We start from the raw sequence: 23574 nt of genomic DNA on the forward strand, positions 1-23574 counted from the left end.
AAGAAGAAGGAATCCTGACTCTCCCTCCTTTTTAAAATGGAGCAGCCACCCAGTGCGTCAGTAACCTGATTACCCCAGCTGCCAGTCTGAATAAGGCCGGTCTTTGGGATCCTCCCGTCCTCTGATCCTCAGTTCGGGACTTCGCCGGTCCTCCTGGAGAGTCTGGAAACAACCTCAGGACAAGACAGACGCACATACCGTAGAGGACGGAAAGCACCAGGGCTACACAAGTCAGCAGGTAAGAGGATGCAAGTTTTTTTTAATTTATTTTATTTTATGTCAGCTGATAGTATTTAACTGTCAGACATTAATTGGGCTTTATGATGCTGGCCTCCTATTTTAGATTGATTTGGGAATATTCTCCTGACATCCAATTATATTACCATGTTACTGTGAGGTTACACAGCCTGACAAGAACAATGTGATTGTGGCAAAGTGAATCAGAAAAGTTAGAGTTATGAGTATAAAGTAGGGGGGGGGGGGGGGGGTTTGGGGCAGCCAGGCACTAAGGGGAGGGCAACAGGATACAACTAGTGGGTGGACCGGGATGATTGTTTCTGAGCACAACAGATCTTTCACTTCCACTCTTCCTTCCCTCAAAGGAGGAGCTCTTTGTATGAGTTGGAAAGCAAGTTCCTCAAGTCTACTTGCACTTCATTAATCTGTGTCTTTCAGTGCCGCGAAGATCCTGGATCCCTCTTTGGACTGACAAAACAAGTCATATCACTGCGGGTGAAGGTGAGGAACCTGAGCTGCACTTGGCAGCTCCAAAACAATGGCAGAGTGCACACAGGACGTCCACCCCGCGTCCCAGGTGACCCAGGATCCACGAGCTGACCTCAAGGACCCCGTGGCGGCGGTCAGAGTCAGACCTGCGGACCTGGGGCTGATTCGAAGCTTGTCCAAGTCGGACTCCAACTTGTTGGCGTCACCACTCGGGGAGGAGGATGGAGGTCTGGCCGGCCGCTGTGGGTCCGTGTCTAACTGCAGCTCTGGGCAGCCGTCCGTGGAGCGCATGCCTTCCTTTGCCTCTGAGTGGGATGAGGTAATACTCCAGCTCTGGGGATGGGAAACAAGTAGGAGGGTGTAGATGACAGAGGGAGGGGCACTGTCGGCGTTAAGGCATGGTCAGGCTTTTCAAGTAGAGTGTGTTAATGTCCTGAAGAGAGAGAGAGAGAGTGTGTTAGCGAGAGTGAACGTATGTGTGTGTGGGGGGGGAGAAAGATGCAGCTGAGGATTAGTGAGAAAGAAATGTGAAGCAGCATATTTTAAGAGAGAGAAAGGAAGGAAGTGAGGAAGGAAGGGGGAGTCCAGCAGAAGCAGTGATAGACCGTAGTAACTTTACCCAGGCCGTTGGCGGAGAGTGCCTGTGGGTGAGTGCGTGAATGCATGAATGGCTTGATCACTTGCACCGACCTCCCTGTAGCAGCCCTGGCATCTAAGACTAATTGGGCTCGTGCTGTCATTCCACATCCGCTCAGTACATGTCTCAGGGGGGCGACCCACGCTTCCACTGTCTCCTCCTGCACTCCTCTGGCTCCTTTGCTCCGTCTTACGCCATCGACTTTCAGCCCAATGTGAGCAATTCCGCCTCCCCCTTATCCCCAAAAACCTGAACTTGTGATTTTTGAACACTTTGGAGCGTCAATGCAGCACCCTGAAACACTGCAGAGACCCTGACGAATTTTAATATCTTACCAAAACATCCAGACGCACTTAAATAGTCAAAACCTTTAGGGGGAAATAGCTGATGTCGTATAATACAGAATATTATCATAGTGCACAGCTTAAAGGCAACATTATGTGATTAAAAAAAACTAAAACGTCCACAGCATATTTCTGGTGTTTAATCCCCAACCCAACAATCCAAAAAAATGTAAGATCTTATTCAGAATATTAGGTTAAGTTTTGGCATACTGCAATATTTGGTCGTGAACAACTGATATCTTGGCGAGCAACTTGTTGTAAGTAACCGTGAACATTTTGTAATTTCTCTTATATCCTCAGAATTGGACTCTTGACCCCATTTTTTGTTTTGTTTTTATATTCAGCCATATTGGTCTCGACTGAGCCTGGTTATCTTTTTTTGGGGGGGTCTTTCTTGCCCAGTGCTGTCGTTGCTCTCAAAGTCATTTATTATCATATGTTATTTTCATGATTTCTAACAAATAAGGCAACTTCAAGGCAAATGTATGTTGTTTCCTGCGATGGAAAAACAAGTGACCAGCAATCAGACACAAAGCTCATGCATAAATAGATGAACTTGGTCTTGTCTTCATTTGGAATTGAATCAAAAGTGTCCAAACTTGGACAAAGAAGATACGTCTTAGACTTCAGGGGTTTTAACGACACCCCTCTGCTGCAATTACGGTCACGTAAAATGGGGGTCTGGCTTTTAAATGATGTCGTGGGCGTGTAACTTTTTCCTCCTTTCAAGCTTCTTAGCCATGCATCTTGAACTTTTAGTATGCCTTGTGTATCCCTCTCTTTGTCATCCCTCCCCGTCTCCAGCCTGCTCTCTGCTCCACCCCTCTGCTCTCTGACAAAACTGTTTATTCAGGCCATGTTGGGCGGGGTGTCCTGTTCTCAAGGGCATCCTGTTTTGCAGCTGCTCTTGAGTGTCTGTTTCTCTTCCAGATTTCAAGGGATTTATTTGGTTTGGGGATACGTGTGAGTGTGTGTGTGTGTGTGTGTGTGTGTGTGTGTGTGTGTGTGTGTGTGGGGCCTCTTGTGCGTATATGTCGTCAACCACCATCAACCAGCATAAAACATTGAAGTGACACGCGAGTCTCAGAGGGAGGCTGGGCTTTAGATCAGCTACATAAAACACATATATGTCAGTGCATGAGCACACAGGAAGCAAAAGCACTGAACACGAATGCTGGTATTCAGATGTTATTATCATAAAAAAGGAAGTTATGAGATAAAGCGTAACCTTTAAACCCCATTGGCATTTTCAGTGGTATATATACATTTTGAATTATATTATGTCTGGCAGCTTGTGTAACTGCTGACCAGTTTCCCTTTTTTTTCCCTATAGTGTAAGTACTTGGTATTCTATTTAAACAAAGAGGAGAACAGTATTTGTTTTTTATTGTCACAGCCAGCTTGATGAACTTAATAGACAACAGGGCAACATTGTAAGGTGTTCTATTTGTACAGGACTGCATATCTACGTGTGTGTGTGTGTGTGTGTGTGTGTGTGTGTGACACTTAAACTCATGGTTAGCTTTCTGGAGGTGCTATGTCTAATGACAAAGACGTACACCATGTTCACCTGTAACTGGTGGCTGCAGCTGCACGGTGAGTGTTAATGCCACAGTGGTGACTCAGGTTTATCATGTCCTCTATTGTCCTGTCAGTGGCATTTGGCTGGGGTCGTCTTTATGGATGCTCACTCTTTATCATATGATCGAATAGCCTATTGGTAAAAAAACAAGTCTTTAAATAAGTTACAGTTAGGCGTACTAATCAAAATATGGACAGCAGGGTGGCGCGGCAGAGAGACAGTTAAACAAACAAAACTAAAAGTTTGTTAATGGGAATTTTACCCACATTTATCGGTAGTGTAGCGTCGGTGATTACAAAGTTGGCATTTGATAACTCCTAAAACATCACAGGGACACACGTTCACCTGTTAGGTTTACGTTAGGCCAGACGTTTACAACTCTAAGTGAGGTTTTCACTCTTAAGGGTAAATGTCTCTTCTGTTCCAGTACATGTCAATTGTTGTACCTTCAGTTAGCTAGCTAGCGTTACCATTGAACCTGGTTAACAATCAAGCTAACGCAAGCGTTTCATTTGACAACACGGTCAAAAGGCATTTTTAAATAACATTATTATTATTATCATATGTGTATGGTAGCGAGAAATAAGCCAGTGGCTTGACTTTTGGAGGTGGAGTACATAACCCGCTAGCTAGCTAACTCAACTTGACTAATGTCCACAAAATAAAATGGTCATAAAATACGCTGATAATTGTAATTAGGAATAATGCAAAACATTCTCATTATTAATAATTTTGAGCTCATTAATAATAATAATTAGCCCAGCAAACATTGTGCCATGTCAACTAATACTCAACAGCTGTACTGAATAAACCAATACTGTTAGTAGGGAAATTGCTATCTTGTTCTTCTACAATACCTTTACTTCTGCATGGCACTTAGCTGTGTGGTTAATGGTCTTTATGTTTTCCTAGTTTGAGATTTAAAGGGTACATCAGTGCAACATTGTGTGTCTAGATAAAGAGTGAATTATTTGGCTGAAAGAGTGAGACCTTAAAAGTGCACAATAGCTACCTAGCTACATCTCGTTGACGTCAATGATGCAGCTACTATTTCATGTTAACATAGCACATATCTGAAAGCTTAATCCATCCTCAGTTTTGTCTTCAATTAAAAAATTAAAAAAAGAAGCCTTTCGTCAATCCCGCTCAATGTAATGTAATCAGTTCTCTTGTTAAACTGCGTTGTAGCTGCCATGGAACTATTTAACATCCCCGTGTTGACATTTGTGCAAGTTATTTGCAGAAATTGGAAACATGCACCTCTGAAGAACCCCAAAAATTGGATCGCTGAATGTCAGGCACATCCACACCTCCGTTTCCATGGAGATTGAAACCACGAACAACACAAACATCTTGCATTTCACCGGCCGTTACACGACCAATGAGAGAAATGGCATCCATGATTAAGGTGATTGATGTCTTCGCAACATCTGTTCAATACTCAAAAGGCAAAGGTTAAGACAACCACATGTTATAGATGCTTCAGTGGCTTCCTTCGTGTGCGTACTCTAAATTTCCCGGCGGTATTCCTCAGGTCATTACGCATGCAAGCTTTTAAAGTGCACACGGTGTGTGTGTTTATGTACATGCTGCAACACTTACTAATGGCTGCGGTCTTACATAACACAACCAGATTGGCACCCATATTGCAAGAATCCATATTCATTATTACGTCACCTTTGGTTTATTGTAATCTTCTATGTGTATAGGATTTACACAGATGTTCTAATATAATAATTTTAAACATGTGAAAACAGATATACCGTAGCTCTTACAAACCCAAATTAGTTATAAAAATGCATTTGAATCTGCCGCAATGAAAATGAAATGAGTCCAAGTTACAAAAATCATCTTCATGTTGGTAAATCCAGTCGATGTGGAGGGAATGTTTTCAAAGTACATGTAAGTTGGTTTATAATTCATACAGAGAGCCACGGCAGAGTGAACACATCTCAAGATCTGGTTTGACAGATGTGGTACATGAATATGAGAGTCGTGGTGATGGTGGGTGGGACGAGGTGTGTGTGTGTGTGTGTGTGTGTGTGTGTGTGTTGCCCGTAAAGTTTCTCACACGTGAGACGTCACATTTCTTCCAATCCGCTGTTAAATGCTGTTTTTCCACACATGCAACAGACCAGTTTTAAAGCTTTGTGGCACCGTAAAAAAATAAAAATAAACACCAAGATGTTTGTCAGTTTCAAAATAGCAATATGAGGATTTATATTTAAAGGGGAAGATATGGTGGCTTCCCAGTTTCACAACTTTTTAGCAATTGTTTTATGTCATCTAGTAAAGGAACGTGTTAAATCTGTCTTTCTTCCTGTGTGTGCAGCTCAGTGACGCTTGACTGGAGGCCGTTTTGACAACTGCTTCAATAGCAGCTGCTTACAAATTACTGTCAGATGTGACTATTTTGATCTTGAAAAAAACACATTTTGGATTGAACATATTGGCCAACAGCAGCAGAGACCAGTCACATTGTGCCAAGTACATGTTTTATTAATAATTAATCAAACGTAACTATTTCCAAAAGAGCACGGGCATCAGCAGTGAGTGCAATGTTTGGATGTGGCTGATATTTTAAGGCCTAAACAGGTGCCACCAAATTAGGATAACGACCCTCCTGGCCGCACACTCCTGCAGGAGGTTGGAGGGATCATAACAATATTTAATATCAACCTTTTGCAGCATTTGTACAACTTTTATTTCTCCCCCAAAAAAACAAAGGGACGGTAAGAGCGGGAATGATTGTAGAAACCATTTTCCTTTAGAACTGGTGGCTCATTTCATAATAGTTGGCTTTTAATTACTTAATTAAGCAGTTTTGTGTTGCAGAAACACACGTGTGATGTCTCAAAGAAAAGCATAAGGCAGCATTACTTTCCCATAGAAATATCTACATATAGTGGATATATATATATATATGTAAATTATGGTTATGCAATATTTATTAATTGGTAAATCATCAGTTTTCAAGCAAAAATGACAAATATTTAGTTTGCCCGGTGTGAGGATTTGCTGCTTTTCTTGCTCTTGTGTAATAATTGAATATCTTTAGGTTTTGGACCGTTGGGCCGACATTTAAAGACTCAGACATTGTGATGGCATTTTTTAGGTCAAACAATTAATTGAAAATATAATCAGCAGCAGCAGCAGCTCATAAGTTCATAAGCCTTACATTGTACAGGTAGAAAAATACGCCCTATGGAATTTAATTTATGATAATCTGACATTACATTAAGTCCCAAATCCAGCACTACTTGACAGGCTGGATGCAGGGGAACTACATGGAGAAACAGACACACAAATAAAGTCATTGAGATGGGTTGGCACCCACAGAATCTTATGCTTATTGGACTGAAATCAATGCAAAAGCATGAATTAAAAACTATGTTCCTTGAAACGACTACATGACTAAAATATTTGACCCTTGAGTACGATAACTGTAAAATTGCATTTACAGAACACCATAAAGGCCATCATGACTTTGATCATTCTTAGCTTTATTTACGCTGTGTGGGTTTCAAAGCTGGCCGATAAATAAAAAACAATCATCTAATCATGAGCACTGCTGGATAGAATTATGGGATCTGGGTCTTGTGTAGTGAGGAGCTTCTGGCCCATCTGTCTTTATTGACTGATATTGAGCAGTAATCCTGTTTCCAGTCCAGCGCCAGTGAGGCAGGCAGGCTTTTGGGTTAGTTTATTATCATATCAGCCATCATTTCCATTATCCGTTCTGCTTTGGGCTCACTGCCGTCATTTATGTGCAGGAGACATCGGCTCAGTGGACAATATTTTACTCGCTATCGCTAAAGCACATTGTTCAAGATTATTTCACATTATCCCGATCTCATGCGCTGGCATGTAGTTTACTCGACAAGAAAGATAGGAAGACGGGCAACCGCATGCAAAAAAAAAAAAGAAGATCACAAGCCGAATTAAGAACACATGAATTACTGCTGGACTCAAATATGTCAGTATTTATGCTACATTTTCATTGATCCGTTGATGAACGCTGCTGCCCCACAATGCAATGCTTTACCCATGAAATCAAGAAAGCAGCTCAAAGCTTTAAAAAATGAAATAAAATTGGGGATGGTGAGCCATCTTTGGGAAAATCTTGTAAAACAAAGAAGGAAGTGAAACAGTTTTCTTACGTCTCGTACGGTTGGCACAAAATAATGTCTTGTATTCTGGCTGCATAACATTTAATATGCAGATTAGCTCACTGTATAGAATCGATGCTTAATGTAGAATTGGGACGCAGCTGTGGTTTCTAAATCGGCGTATTGTATTAGCTGATTTATTGATTTGTTTTGAGTATGTTCTTCAGGGATTACTCATAAAAGAGGTGCCATTAGGCTAAATGTACTGTAAGTCACGATCTCATGCAATTATTGTACAGTTTGATTATGTTTGCAAAAGCCTTGGAAAGTTCTTTGGATAAAAGTGTCTCCAAATTAAGATAATTGGAAACATTTCCAATTTATTTTGATTACATTAGAATGTTCAATTCCCTGGTTTATTTAAGTTTCAGAACTTTTCTCTCGTGGAACAGTGACGTATATGTATATATGCTGCTGTATATTTTTCCAGGGGCAGTGAAGCATGTGGTGATTGTAGGTGTAATAAGGCCCGTAGAGGAACTCACTGAGGCTGACGGACTCCTGGCCAACTCCTGGCCGATGTGGAGCTCTTTTAATAAGTTGAAGCCGTATTGATTCAGGTCAGGAATCTGTTGTCGATGTTTAATGACGCACCAATACCAATTGGTACTGATGCAGATCTGATACAGGAAACCATTATTTCAATAAATAGCAATTATCTTTGCAAAGTTAGGAAAGCAATGTTTTAGTCGAGCCTGATGATGCCTTACCCATAAAGAAATGGTCCCAGTCTCTTCCACACAGTGACAGGTTATTAATTAAACACTGGTATTGTATCGACGGGGGGGTATCAGCCGATACCCAAAGCCCATGTATTGGTATCGGGACTCATAAAGTTGGATAGGTGCGTCCCTATTTATATAGCTCATTTTAATCCTTCTGTATCCAATAAAAAAAAACCACAAACCCAATATCATTATTTTGAATTTTGTTTGTTGTACTGGAAAGTGTAAACACAAGACCCATTGGGTGCAGATCTATTTCTCCAGTCTTTTGGAAGTCTTGCTACTGCCGGCAAATGATCTGACTCAAATGAAATCAAGTCCTCAGAAGAGTTGGTCTCAGGCCGGGAATGACAGAAAAGCATGAAAGTGCTTCACTACATCTCTTCTCTAAGAAAGATATATATATATATATATATATATATATATATATATATATATATATACTAACCTTTCCTTGGGTCATATATTTAAGATCTTGTAATTCTACAAATGTGTACTTTTTATTTGACTTCTTTCCATGTTTTTTCACCTGCTTTTAAGATTGAGAAGAACAAGTCATAATATATAGAGGATACGCAACATAAGGAAAATGCCAGGGACAATAAAAAAAAATGTAAATTCTCTAATATCTTTTCACATTAATAACTTGTACTTGAGAAGGTGACAAAATAGATCACGTTAGCAGCGTGTGCATGAATTGACGTGCAGATCAACCTGCATTAGCATGTAAATCACTTCAGGATGTGGAACGATCGCTCAGAGTGGCGCACCGGGGATTTAATGGCAGTCCGCTCAGATCCCCATGCGCTTCCTAACGGCACCATCAATTACCTTTTTTGTGTGAATAGATCTTCGACATCTTCATCCTGCTCACAGACATTGAGTGGAAAGTGCTCTTTGAGGCAAATTAATTCCCTTTGAGAGTTGGCTTGCAGGTCAGTTTAACGGCACCTTTTCTCTTTTTGTTTAAAGATTATATTACAGGCTCTCTTTTTTTTCTCCTCCTTTATTGGACAGTGTCGGTGAAGATAAACAGGAAAGGAAGGAGAGATAACCATGTAAAGGGCAGTGGGTTTGAATCAAATCCAATAAAATACAATACAATAAAATAGAAACACCTGTCATGTTCAGCTGCCACCTGTCAGTGTATTATGTTTAAAAAAAAAAAAATGAATTCACAACCTGATTCTCACCTGTCGTCTGTCGCCGCTGTTCCGAGCTGAAATAGATCGAGGACACGGAGATACCGATGGAGCAGTTGTTAGCGCCGGCTGGCCTTTTTTCTCGTTTGAATGTGGTGTGAATGGCCGTCTGTCCATGTGATTAACCGGCCCAGCCTGTCACCCGATGTCAGCTGGGACGGGCTCCGGTCCTGCCCAGCAACTCGCGGGGTTAAGTGGGTTTAGCTTATAATGAATGAATGGATGGAAATGGAAATATACCTGTGGCAACTCTTTTGAATATAGCGTACATGTATTCTGCACATTCCTAGTCCACGCCCGTGCCACACAGCTAGCTATTCCGGTGGTCGACGCTGAATTTGCATGATGTTATAACAATATTTCATCAGTTAAACTATACGATGACGCAGGCTTCCCCAGAGGCAGCATTTTGGTGACTGGTTTTAATAAAGATACACTTAAGCTCAGCTGTAATGTAGTCCTGATGTGTGTGTGTGTGTGTGTGTGTGTGTCTGTGATATATAGAATGTAAGTAGGTTAATTCAAAGAGTAATGTGAGGTCTGCACTGCTGGAGGCATATGCCACGCGTCCCACGTGCCTGACTTCTAAATGAATCAAGGCTTTTTTCCACAGTGTTGATGCCACCAGCGAAGTGCATAGGGCTTTTTCAAACACTAAATATTACATCAAATAAGCCTGGCTGTGTCTCCGGTGTCACTAGCGAAAGCAGAATCAGCTTTTTTCAGGCTCGCAAAAAAAAAAAAAAATCGCCACCGCCGATTGCGACTAGACCACTCTCGCGATTCTAAATTTAGATCTGCCGTATAGTTTGCGCGTGACATTTTAGGTGGCCTGCTAATTGCCTCGTTTTTAAATCGTCACAGATAACCCTCTTTTTCTAAGGATATCGAATGCTATTAATATGTCAAATCTGTTCTGTGTATAATGGGATGAAATGGTTTGATCATCATTCAAATGTGCGGGACACGTGACAAATCCCAGACTGTATGTTTTAGTTGGGGTATCATGACTCATGAATACTACTGTGTGTATTTAATACAGAAGGAGTAGGACGTTGGGTACTTCAGAATGTGTGTTCCAGTCAAGCTTAATCCATTCAGTGAAATACAATACTTGCATTTCAATGTTTAATAAGAGTGCCAGGACATTAGGATAAGGTGTACGACGTGTTGTAAGTCGTCCCACCTCATTCAGCTCCCGTGCTGTTGCTCGTTCACTTTGAGATGAGAAGTGCGCTATCGCTCACTTATGATTCAATTTGAGGCCGCTCGCAAGATTAGCATATAGCGAGCGTGGCTATGTCTAACAATAAGGGGATTTACATTTTGGAAATTACATTACAAAACAAACACAAAGGGTAAAAATGACAGTTTTTTTTTTTGCCTTGACAGTGTGACTTCCTGTCGTCACAAAAGCACACGTGGTTTGTTTTTTGTCTGCAATAAGCAGATGAGATACATTATGTAAAGTGTTAATTAGGTATAGCTTTACGGATGCGGGTAGATAGATGGGCTCTGGATAAAGAAATTGTCCCACTTCTATTTCTCGACAGCTTCTTTTTTTTTTTTTTATAACCTACATGCATCGAGCACCCGAAACGCACTCTGATGGAACTTGAGCTACTGTTTAGTTATCCAGCAAATAAACAAAAGCAAACAACAACCTGGAAAATGTATTTTGGCTCTCCTGAAAAGCCGGAGACTACTTAAATAAACATTTCTGGCTCTAAGCCCCCAAACAACTCTTCTCTGAGTTGCTCTGTAATCTCCTGCATGCAGCATTGTGCTCGCTTTAACCCTGCAGTAAGCTGTCGCCTTCGTCTGTGAAGCTTCAATAGTACAGGTCTGAGAGGGCAATCAAACACTCACAAAGAAACAGCCGGCAAACCGATCTGAATCTCTGGAGGGGTTACTTTGGAGCACGATGAACTCGGCTACGCGACGCGCAGGCCTCCAATAATTTTGGAGTTTCAAACGCTTCTCGATTGTAATCACCTCGTCCCCTCGCTGAGTTTCTGCTGACTCGGGGGTTAGCCTTTGAATTGTTGTCCACGTTTGGGCTGTTGCTTGTAATCCATCATCGCCTCCTCTCCGGTGCTCTCTTGTCCTGACTGGGTGAGGACCCGTCAGTCCTTCGGTGTTCCTGTTTTTTTGTTGTTTTTGTTGTTGTTTTTTTACTCGTAATTGACATTTTCTGGTGTTTCACGCTTGTTCTCTTCGACAGATTGAGAAGATCATGAACTTGATTGGAGCGGGCATTGAAACGTCCAAAAAGAAACAGCCCAGCCCGAGCTCAGGTAACGTCCCAACGCCTATTGTGTTTTCACGGTGATGGAATGTTTCATTCACGCTGAATTGAGTTATTATTATTTTTTTAGAGATATGACTGTGTGGTGTGTAATTTATTGATTGGTTAACACAAAAATGACAACGTGGTCTGGCGGATTAAGTGAGTCGTATTCATTAACTATTCATAAAGCTCCTAATTGCCCTTGTTGTTCATGATAGCCCTGCAGACGGGAATTATATATATATAACGTTAGCAGCGACCAAAACCCTTCTTACAGCTTTGAACTGATTTACGTTTGAGTCTGTATTTCTAATACACCTTCAGAGAGGTTTCCGTTTGTCCTCATAAGTCAAAGAGATCCAAGCTGACGTTTGTTTGGCACATTGTTGTGTATTTGGTGGACACAAGGTTTTCCACTTTGAGGGAAATCTGATTTAAAAAAAACAATTCCCCTCACTGTGATATCTTACTGTATATCTCGATATACGGCGTGAATAGACAACGTGCTCCATCAAGTGTCCTTCAGGCGCTTCAGAGGGAGAAGCCAGCTGGCATCGGCTCAGTTTGTTTTGATAACTCCGGAGTTGATACAGTGTAAACCTGCCTCCATCAGAGACTCTGCCATACGGTGGTTTCTTCATCATATATACTGTATATTGTGCGTAACAGCTCCTCTGGGTATGCACAGCTCTGCCTTTTAGAAGTCAGGTTTATTAAGACACCATTTTCATTAGCTGTGCGCCGTATGTTTCACGCATTAACAATCTGCTGGCCACTGCAAGGTGGAACACTGAAAAAAAACATTAAAACATGTGGGATGTAACGCAAGGAGCCAGACAAGTAGAGAAGAAATGACATTTGGATTATGATATTTGGATAATTAAGACTTTTACCGCTGGACCGCCATTCAAACCCCTCCACGTGTCAGTGTGTGGTGATTATATTACATCTTACATCACTTCTTCCCGTCAGCCCATTACCAAGCGAGCAGTTAAAATGGCAATAATCCACAATGACTTATAAAAAGGTAAGTAATAGTTTGACTAAACGCTGAGTCTACAAAATGCCCACGACGTCTATTCATTCAATCAACTCTCTTCTTGATTTAATATGTAATAAAAGGTAATAAAAGGGAACTAGAGATGAGGTGGATTTGTTTATTAGACTTTGAGGCAATTAAAAGCTATATTGTGAAAGTAAATATGTATATTTTCCCAATTTATTGAGATAATAATAATATGATAAAAGCTCGCATTTTCACAAAAGTAAAACCCGTGATTCTGATCCGCTCCATCCTTAAATGGGTTATTCTTTTATTCTTTTGAAAAATCATTTTCCCTGCTGACATGACCTCCTCGGCGGAGTTAATAATGTTCGATTACCTTTCAGAAAACGTGTGCCTTATATGAAACAAAAAAAAAAAAAAGGAAAGGAAAGCGTCAAACAGCTTGAAATAAACTTAAAACAAAAGGGGAAGAAAATGAGTAAACAGTTAAACATAATCAAATAAAAAATTAAACATGCGTAATATCTAAAAGAACAATTGCAAAAAAAGAATAACCAAGAGGAGATGCATATTAGCTGGTTTCTATTGCAGTGCTAATTTATGATTTAACTGACTTAACTTCCAGCACACCCAAGCATTCTCAGATTAATTGCTATCCTAACAATTAAGACCGGAGGTCATTCTTACATTACATAAGAGGAAATATGTTGTTTGTTTTCTTCTTCTTCTTCTTCTTCTTCTTCTTCTTCTTCTTCTTCTTCTTCTTCTTCTTCTTCTTCCACACATATAGGTGTGTGCTATTTATAGGCCTTGTTTGGAGAACAGAATGCAGAAAGTGTCCCAGATTCAGCTGAATCATGCAGTCGCTCCCCCGATTTTAATCAGAGTAGTTCTGGAGGTTTGCGAAGATGCTTTTGTTGCTGTTTTTGTGTGTGCGTGCCGCTTGGTAAAGAAGGCACATTTCTCTTTTACCAACATGTAATGAAAGAGAACAAACAGGTACCCCGCCAGGAGAGGGGGGGGGGGGGGGAAGGAGATAAGGGAGATTACACAAAGATAGAAACCTAAATTGTCGTTCTTCCTTTCCGCCTTTCTATTCTTTATTGTGACGGAACCGTTTCAGTGTATTCTACTTCCAATAAACCCTTTTTCCCTTACGTTGCTGTCTCTCTCATATCCGGAGCAGAGGACGGACAATAACTCATCTTTTCCACAAACGGAAATTTCTGAACATCCGATTTTTGGGTGTGGGATAGAAACCAGCCTCGGTAGTGTGCTAAGAGAGCACTGAGCAAATGAGCTTAAAAAAAAAAAAAAAAAAAAAAAGAGAGAGGGAGTGGAGAGAGAGAGCTCGGCAAACCGCACACAGGAGGCATCGGCTCGGTTTGTGTACAGGCACACTCAGACGTTCAAAGGGAGAGAGTCCGCCTTCAGTTTTTTCCCTGAATTAATTCAGCTTTGCGACTCATTTTTCTCCTCTGCTTTTGGGTGTGTTGACAAGGCGCCGGTGCTTTTTCTCCTGCTCTGATAAAGAGGCACAACCTCTACCTCTCCCTCGTAAACAGGTCTCTCTGGGTGCTCCTTGGAGCCACGTCTGGAACTAGCAGTGCTCTAACAGTACAGAAACCCACTTGGATAGATTTGACAGCTTGGTCTGTTTAACAGGGGATAAGACAGTGACCCAGTTCCCCCCCCCCCCCACCCCCACCCCCACGGAGGAGCATTGGATACTCTGTCAGTCAGTAATTAGGTCCTACTAGAGTGGAAGGTGTTGCTGTCCCAAATGAATGGAAGTAATTGGATGGGGTGGAGGGTATTTTTAACCGTCTTTGTCTGGACATTGTGGCGTAAAGAGCTGACTTACTCAGGAGGAAAGAGTAAAGAAGGAGTTGTGGGATCTCATAGTGAATCGTAATTAGTCCGCTTCAATCCTTCTTACGTCCTATTACCATCTTATCTCGCCCATGTGTTTCATCACCTCCTCCTATTAGTCTTCCTCTGCTCACTCTCTCCCTCTCCCCGTCTCTCTCACTCCCTCCTTCCGTCATCTTTCTCTTCACTCAGGGCAAAAATCGGACAGCGGCTTCTCTTTCTGATAACAGGTGATGAGCACTGGTCCTTGTGGACGTCTGACGGGTCACGGACACCTGACGTGGCCTTCCCCCCCCCCACCCCCCGCCCCCCCGATCGTTAAAGCCAGAGCAACAGGGGTACGAGTCGGCCAATTACGGAGGAGGCTCAATCAATAGTCCTTCACTTTGCTTCCCCCCTCAGTTGCCACCTCTTCTCCTTATCCCGACTGCCCTTACTGCCTGGCTGACTGCCCATCGGGGAATGTGTGAGGTGATTGCGAGCAGCTTGAACGCCTGCGTCATTACGCTCTGCCTTCGGCGGTGTCCAGATAACACCCGCGATGGACGCAGTGAGCAGCCCTGCATAGGTGGGTGCTAAAGTCGACAACTTCCTGTGTAGACTCTGGCAAAGTCTGTTTTTTTTTTTTTACCCCCAAACCTTAATCATGTATCATCTCACTTGTTTATCCGTGGCTTTTCCCCAGTAAGAAGCCTCTGGTATGCTCCAGAAATGTGCAAATATGACGTGATAACCCTGGAAGTGCATCATGGGTTTTGCCTCTCATGACTGGAAGAAGACACAGGACTTGAAAGGGTGTCTCTTCTCTTCTCTTCTTTTCTCTTCTCTTCCCTTCTCTTCCCTTCTCCTCTCTGCAAAATAATTAAAGCCGTCTGCTAATAAGCAGGGGCTTGATGAGGCCCTTTGTTTCACTCTCCCATGTTGGCCATCTTGGCCGCTGCTGGTGCAGAAGAGGATCGGGGTCTTCGTGGTCCCTTCACATTCTAGTCATCCCTGGCTGAGAAGGACTGCGAATCTTTCGGTCTCTCTGTGCTTTGCACTTCGCCTCTGACGGCGGTATCCTTTCGTGCACTGGGCGAGATCAGAGTGCCTCTGCAATTCTAATCAGTGCAGTGGGGGTGGGGGGGTGGGGGGTGGGGGGGGTGGGGATAGAGGTTGGGTAAGGTTAGAGAGAGACGGACGGAGAAGAGCGAGTGTGTTTGTGTGTTGTACGTGAAAGAAAAAGGGGAGCGAAAGAGAACGGGAAAGGGGGAGAGAGACAGACGATGAAGAGCGAGAGAGAAAGAGTGTGTGTTTGAGGACAAGAGGGAGGGAGTGAGACGGACTGAGAGAGAGAGAGAGAGAGAGTGAGAGATAGAGAGGGAGGGAGGGGAATTGATATAGTGGGAGAGAGAGGGAGAGAGAGAGAGAGGTGGTTTACGTGGAGCAGCACCCCACTTCATCAGGCAGCATACGGCAGACCTGCAGTGCGATCACACAGCATGGGAATGGGGCTATGAGAGCGAGAGCGAGAGAAAGAAAGCACAGAGCGAAGGAGGGTGGGGGGTGGGGAGGGGGGGGGGAGTTAAAAAGAAGAGCTTGAGGGATTTGGTCGGATGAGACGGGGAGGATGATCTGAGTCTCTTGCCTGTCGTGGACGTGAGAGAAGGACGTGGCAGCAGAGTGGCTGAGGTTGAGTGCAGTTCTGTGGTCTCCCGTGTAGAAGAAGTACAGCCGGCGTCAGGACGCTATGCCCTGTGAGCAGTGAGGGGTTCGCGTGTGAGAGAGAGCCAGGAGCAGCTGCCTGCATGTCTCAGACAGGCAGGGGATGCAGCAAACCTCTGCCCTGAGCACAGAGGCTGCGAGCGGTACCCAGCGAGGAGGAGAACCAGGTTGGGCTGGGGGTGGGAGCGAAGGGATGGGGGCGAGAGACGGGCGGGGGCACCTGCCTCACGAAGGAGCTGTAGCTTAACCCCGCACTGTTGGTCCTGCAGTGATCCTTCGCTTCAGAGTCGAGAGCCTGTCACCTGCTGTCCGACGTGGGATTCGAACCTGGATTTACTGCTTTGAGAGATGAGAAGCACGCTCTCTGGCGGAGCCGCGCAGCCAGCAGCCTGCCGAGGAGAGTGAATGCTGGGAGGCACTGGCACCACCAAGGACACCGAGCTTTCCCCTCCACTGGCACACAGCCGACCAGGAGCTTTATCAAGGAATCTATATTTGGATTTGATTATGAATTGAGGAGTTTGGAATCGGGCACACTGGAAAATCCTAAGCCGACGTTCCTTTTTTTTTGTCTTTCTTTTTCTTTTTTTATGTAGGATTTACAATATGTCTACCTGACCGTACTCCTTGTGGCTCTGGAGTCGAGGCGAGGGGAATGATTTAAACAAATGTGTATTCCTTGATAAAAAAAAAATTTAAAAAAGAAATAAGAAAGAACGCGAGTACCTCCACAGTACTTTAGAATGCCTTCATTATATGAGCCGTGCCCTAGCTCTCAAAGAGATTGACCAATGAAGCCATGGGACACAGCCAGAGCTTTACAAGTATGTGTTGAAAACCATGACCAATTTATTTCTGGGGGAACTGATTATTTCTGTGTTACACCCTGATGGAGTTAATTTCCGATGGTAAAAAAAAAAAAAAAAAAAAGAAAATGACGGGGATAGTTTTAGCAGGGTAAATAAATGTGTGATGTATGAAAACATGTCTAATGTAGTGATAGATGTTCCCCCCTTGTTTCCCCTGAAATGTGTTTAGTCTCCTGACTTTGTTATGTCTTTGGACGAGCTATAGGCACTTGTTCTTACACTCGCTCATCTGCTCACTAAAGGAATGTTTAGTGAACCCTGTTTGTTGGAAGATGCCGTAGTGGCTCAGTCCAACATAACTAACAATACCAAGCTTCAGATGGGCTTCCTTCCCTGCACTACCTCCACCCTCGCCTGACATTTTCAGTCAGTCACACTAACACCAGTGGGTGTGTATTAGCCTAGTCAGTCCCCTGCAGGGCTTGAGCTTGGCCTGCAGCACTTCCTACCCTCCTCCTCCTGTGTTTGAGTTAGCTGGGCCCCCACCCGTACCTTGGGAGCCCCTCACCCCCGGCCTGGACCCTGTCTCCCCCCCACCCCGCCTGGTGCTGCTGCACTCGGCTCTGCCTCTGCTGGCCGAGGATGATGTGGCAATGCCATGTGTCGTCCTCCGAGTGCCGCTGCTACCGGCTGAACGGCTTCTCCCTGCTGAAGCGCTTCCCTCTCTCGGCAGATGGGGCCTGTGGTAAAGCCCTGGACCAGCCGGTCGGAGAGTGGCTGGAGCATGTGGGGCTGCCGCAGTACGAGAGCAAGTTCCTGCTCAATGGCTTCGATGACCTACGATTCATGGTGAGTCACCTGCAGCACGCCATCTCACGGGTCGCTTCCACTTTACATCACTCTGTCTCTCCCCGTGCCAACCTCGATGCATTTGTCTTTTTTTTTCCTTCTTTTTTATGTCACCGCTCTGCTCTCTCTCACCCTCTGCCTGTCATTCAGTAGCTCCACTCACCCCTCCCACCCCCCTTTCCCCACTCACCCCTGCACCGTTTCTCCTCCTTCCACCTTTCTCACTCTCCCTCCCTCATAGCTCCCGTTGCAATGCATGACCCCGCTAAGATTTATGGACCCACACCGAATCCCTTTAAAGAATATGGGCTGTCGCCCCCACGGAAAGATAAATGACAAAGAAAAACCCATTAACTTCTTCCCCAACATTCCCTCTCATACACTGTACAATTCCAAAAAGCCACCTCATATTGAATCTTCTTATTTACGGTCAGTGGACTTGACCTTTCGGGGTGGACTTGACCTTTCGGGGTAGATGCAATCAGATAACCTGGACAAACAATCCTCCTTCTAAACACTCTGTGGTTGCATGGTTGCTTGCCAGATCTCACTAAATCCTCGACCCATTATGCCCTGCTTGTGGTGCTTATGAGGAGGGCTTGCAATAATTGCACAATGTAGTATTAGACTGCAGCAGCATGCTAATTGAGTTTTTTTATATACTCCATACTGCTGTGTTTAAAGCGCTTAATTACACATTTTTGCATGCAGACATTTATTTTTACGAGTAAGTAAGTTGTTAATAGCTACATGATTCGATCAGACAGTTTCTGGAAAATCCTCCAAAAAAAAAGAAGCTTTTTTTTTTGGCTGAATGTTTTTTTTGCATTTTTAAAACGCCTCCATCAGATTACATTTTGATAAATTAATTCAGCTGCCGCTCAATTGACGTCCCACATTCTGACTGAAAGCATTATCGTGTTTCCTGTCGAAGGACATTGAGAGGAAACTCGGTATTCAGCATGTTGATGATTCTAGAAAACACCATTTTCTATCCGTGTTAATCTGAAAAAAAAAAACTGTAAATAGTCAGGTCCAAAGGGTAAACTCAGACATGTCTCATAGCACAGAGCTGCATTAGCACTACGGGCTATATATGTTACATCCGTTTGTCACAGCTGAGCTCACTTAAGTGAGACCAGTAAGCTCGGAGGGGAAGTGGTTGTATTCATAAAGCGTTCCAGTTAAGGACTGCTGCCCTGCAAGTGGTTTTTCTTACTGGTAAGACCTGAGACCCCAACATACTGTAAGTCCTTATGAACATGGGAGCCCTCCTACTAAGAAGTGCTGTGGAGATACGAGCTCGAGGCTCAGATTTGGATTTGTTTATATGGTGACACTGAACCTGAAGTAGTATGTGTAGTCATAAGATGTGGTCATAGTAAAAGGAATACAGTTGGGGTGTTTGATACGGATTACGTGCCGGTAGCTTGATGCCGATATATCGACATTGTGTTTATGATAAGCAGGAGGTCATTGCACAACATAAACGCCAAAGATACGTTTGATATATTTAGATATGTTTAAAAACTGTGTCTTTATTACAACGTGTGTCCAATAGAGAACAGTTTTATTTTCTCTACTGACGAATGTCCTGCTCGCAGTGTGAAAACAATTATTAAAAGGATCATTTTCTCTCTTGGGGCATTTTTTTTTTTTTTTTTTTTGCATAAGCAGACATAGAAAGAGAGAGAGAGAGAGAGAGAGAACACAGGAAATGAGGGGAGATGGATATAGATCGGAAATTGCATGGCACAAAGGAATTGAACCAATGGTGTTGGATTCATAATAAATGGTATCTTAACCCTTTGACAAACTGGACGCCCATGGCTCCTTATCATAAATGTTATTGATAACGGTAGCGGCCTCAACAATCTGTTTGCCTTCGTAATGGATGCCAACGTTCTGTAAATCCAATATTGCCAGAGATCTGTCCTGCTTTATTGATTTGCATTGACCACAACAGCCTAAAGCCTAAAGGTGTTCATGAAATAGCTAGACTGAGTATTACAACATATTCCAAAATAACTTTTGGTTGATAGGAATATTCCTCACGGTGAATATTCCTCACATTTTCCCCCGACACTATACTTCACAGATGTCCCGACCGTAGTTAGAAAAGAAAGCCTTAGCGGGTTAGGCAGATTCCACGTTGATGAAGATTTCCGGGACATAATGCGATGAGGAAGACGGGTCATTAAGCATTCCTATGTTCATGTTCACGCCGCGGCTAATGTGTCGGCTGGACTTGATGCGTCAAGGAGATAAATCATTAATCTCACGAGGCAAATTACCCAGTGGGTATTTACAAGGATGTGGAAGTTGAAAACAAGGGAAAGGTCAGAGTAGTCAGACAGACACTGTGAACGGTTAACATTGTGCCCCCTTTTTTTTGGATTCGGCCAGTCTTGCTTCAGATGTGATCAATCTAACTGAGCGCGGACATTCGGGATTCATCGTCAGTCAAACAATTCCACATCTTGTATTATTTTCCATTTTTGTAGCGTTCTAGTGCGAGTTAACCCGTCGTGCATTTTGCATCGCGTCTTCCCTGCATTAATATTGCATCCGATTTCGCAGCCCTCTCGCTCACGAGCGTCACAATGTAGAACTAAACACACATATCGTAACGCATAGATTACATCTTCTTTCTTTGCCAAATTATTTTTAAGCCAGCTGACACGCACAATTAGATTTTTTTTCCTTCTTTTTAAAAAAACAAACATTTCCCCTGTTGTGCAGAGCAATTCTAATTCACTGTTGCATTAACTGAGTGCATTTAGTGAGATGAAGGACTTCTACCATGGCTACATCGGCAAGTCGAGTCAGATTAAATCAAACTACCGTTGCTCATAAGCTATGTAAGAACTGAACCATATATTCCTGTCACATGTTTCAAATGCAGCATGAAATAATAAGTTTGCAGCGGTCTCCCTGAGGCACCGTCAAACTTCAAACTGTTTTAATAAAAGTGGAGAATCTATTCTGGGCCCTCCCTTACATCAGAGTCAGCTTCATTTTTGACCTTTTATTCTGGTGATCAGTGAGTAATCTCCAAACTGCACCCTGACACAGGCCCCGTGAATACTGCTGCATCGCGCTCTGAAACCCAGCCAGCAAGAGCAGATTGAGTAAAGACCACAGAACATTTTAACATTCTTGGCCAAGAAGAATCAATCCGCAGCAAGCAGTCCACGGGGAAGAAACGCTTAGCTCCACATTTTCAAGGTTCTCCTTGTTTCTTCATTCCGTGCCTGTATACCCGGAACAAGATGACAAAGCAAGATGGAGCTGCACGTATGAATAGCTACACGAAATAAACAAGAATCTACTTATTCAGTCAAGAATTTTCGGGAGGTGTGCAGAATTATTATTATTCTTTGTTTCAAACTGCAGTGAAATGCTCTCGTTTCCTCTCGGACCGTCTGAGTTTCCCTCAATGCAACGCAGCGACCGAGGGATCCTGTAGATGCTGCTGCGGTTATGAAGGCTATGTTCCTTCCGGATCAGATTGATTACTCTTGGCATGCACAATTAATTTGACTTCATTGTCCTCCCACTCTACTGTTACTGCTTGTGTCAGAGACGTGCATATACTATGTGTGTGTGTGTGTGTGTGCGTGTATGTTATTAGCAAGTGTGTGTCTGCACAGCGACAATGCTGCCCTGGTAGTTACAGAGTAGAATGAGTCATGGCCTACTAAGCTAATTGTCACATGCCAGTACAGTGTCTTCTACGTGTAAATACTGTATATCAGTTTGTGTGTGTGTGTGTGCGTGTGTGTGCAGACAATTAAAATGACTGCACAGTGTAACAGTGTAACAGATTACAGATGTATTGTTCATGGATTCTACTACTGTATCTCTATTTTGTGTATTGTCTCTGTGCATGTGTGTGTGTGTGTGTTTTTGTGCTTGCGTGGATGTGTATGTGTTTGTATGCATGTGTGTACGGGTTTGACTGTGTGTGTGTGTGTGTGTGTGTGTGTGTGTGTGTGTGTGTGTGTGTGTGTGTGTGTCTTGCGGTTTTGCACCTGTAGGGAGGTAACGTGATGGAGGACCAGGATCTCAGAGACATTGGGATCACTGACCCGGGACACAGAAAGAAAATCCTCCATGCGGCGCGCAGCTTGCCCAAGGTACTTAACATCCTGACTTAACCTCGGCACCGAGGGCGGACAGCGGCAGTGTCTCAGAAACAAAAGATCAAAATGTTAAGTTGATAAAAGAATAGTAGATACGCAAACGCATGGATAATATAGAAAAAGGCATGTCTTATATTTGTGAGTAGATACCTTAAATTCCTATAAATTATCATTGGATTATGGGACAATAAGAATTGGTCTACATCATACTATATAATAACGCTTGTACAAGGGTTGTAGGGGGGAAAAACGTGCAGGCAGGGCATCATAAAAGTCAGTAGCATTCATTCTATCGGGACTTTGAATATATCTGGAGATGCATTCCCTGCAATACTTCTCGTCTTTTTCTCAACAAACAGCTGGTGGCGCTATAAGAAAAGTCTGGTTATCACTAAAGTCCCGAGCGTTTGTCCTGTGGGGCCCAAACCTCTGCCTGTTCACATTGCAGTCCCTTTAGCCGCACAGCTAGCATGGCTAAAAACAGCTTTAGTGAGGTAGAATCATACCCACAGCTGGATAAAAATGTACATATACTGTATATTTTCTTTTTGAAGCCATTTTCCTCAGTGCACTACTTGTTCCCTTCCTCCAGGTAAAAGCACTGGGCTGTGATGGCAGCACATCTCTTGTCTCCTGGCTGGACGGCCTTGGCCTGCATGAATATCTGCCCAACTTTCTGTCAAGTGGCTACCGCACGCTGGAGTGTGTTAAGAACCTGTGGGAGCTGGAGATTGTCAACGTAAGAAGGCTTCACTTACAATTCATCCGGTTGCGGGAAATTCTTCAGGTGTCTTACGCGCTCACGAAGGAACTTTAAGTGTCTTTCAGGCATTCTGGACCAGTTCTCCCCGAATGGCCCTTAATCACAGAACTACCTTTGATTTATGGTTAACCATTGAGGTTAAGAAGCACTTCGAAACGCCATGTCGAAATAACAGAGCGCTCGATGATTGAAGCATTTGCATTAAAACTATAGCGGAAACATTTTCAATATCACTGAGTAATTAGAAGTTAACTATGCGATTAACACGTAAATTAAGGAGCAATGTGGTGACAGATGACAGGGAAGTAAATCATATGGTTGAATCATTGTGGAAATCAGTGCTACGTTTTCATGATCATTTGTAATCATTTGGATTATTTTCTTTTGCGTGCAGAAACACGCGTTCGATGAAGTTGAACATGTGTGGCAGGTGTGGATCTGTCTCTGTTTGTACGCACCTGAGTGTTGAGACTACAGCAGAAGATACACCTGAGGGTTTTGCAGCAGAATTAGCGATAGGCAAAGAGAAATCATCATCCTCGACAATAAAATGACTTTTCTCTTTAATAGTTCATATCGAAACATTTTTTAACTTTTTGTCTCGCTTAAAAATAAAATAATTCAAATGAGCCAATCTGGGATGGGAAAAAGTCAATTTTGTTTCCCCGTTATGAGCCGTTGGCGTCATGTTAGCTGCGCAGGGAGCTAACCGGTGGTGCACGCTCACATGCACTAACGTGCACTAAAAGCA

At 43.2% G+C, this 23574-nt stretch overlaps 1 protein-coding gene across 1 annotated transcript in view; it reads left to right on the forward strand.

Moving 5' to 3' along the window:
* Positions 1-141: 141 nt before the first annotated feature.
* Positions 142-23574, forward strand: part of anks1ab (ankyrin repeat and sterile alpha motif domain containing 1Ab) — a 31428-nt gene continuing 7995 nt past the window's right edge. The window contains exons 1-6 of the mRNA XM_034532938.1: positions 142-238; positions 676-1045; positions 11610-11682; positions 17800-17915; positions 21956-22054; positions 22653-22799. Coding sequence (XP_034388829.1) covers positions 776-1045; positions 11610-11682; positions 17800-17915; positions 21956-22054; positions 22653-22799 — 705 coding nt within the window. The 5' untranslated portion in view covers positions 142-238; positions 676-775. The remainder of the gene's footprint in view (positions 239-675; positions 1046-11609; positions 11683-17799; positions 17916-21955; positions 22055-22652; positions 22800-23574) is intronic.

Source organism: Cyclopterus lumpus, chromosome 5 (genome assembly GCF_009769545.1).
Source record: "Cyclopterus lumpus isolate fCycLum1 chromosome 5, fCycLum1.pri, whole genome shotgun sequence".
NCBI classification, from domain to species: Eukaryota; Metazoa; Chordata; class Actinopteri; order Perciformes; family Cyclopteridae; genus Cyclopterus; species Cyclopterus lumpus.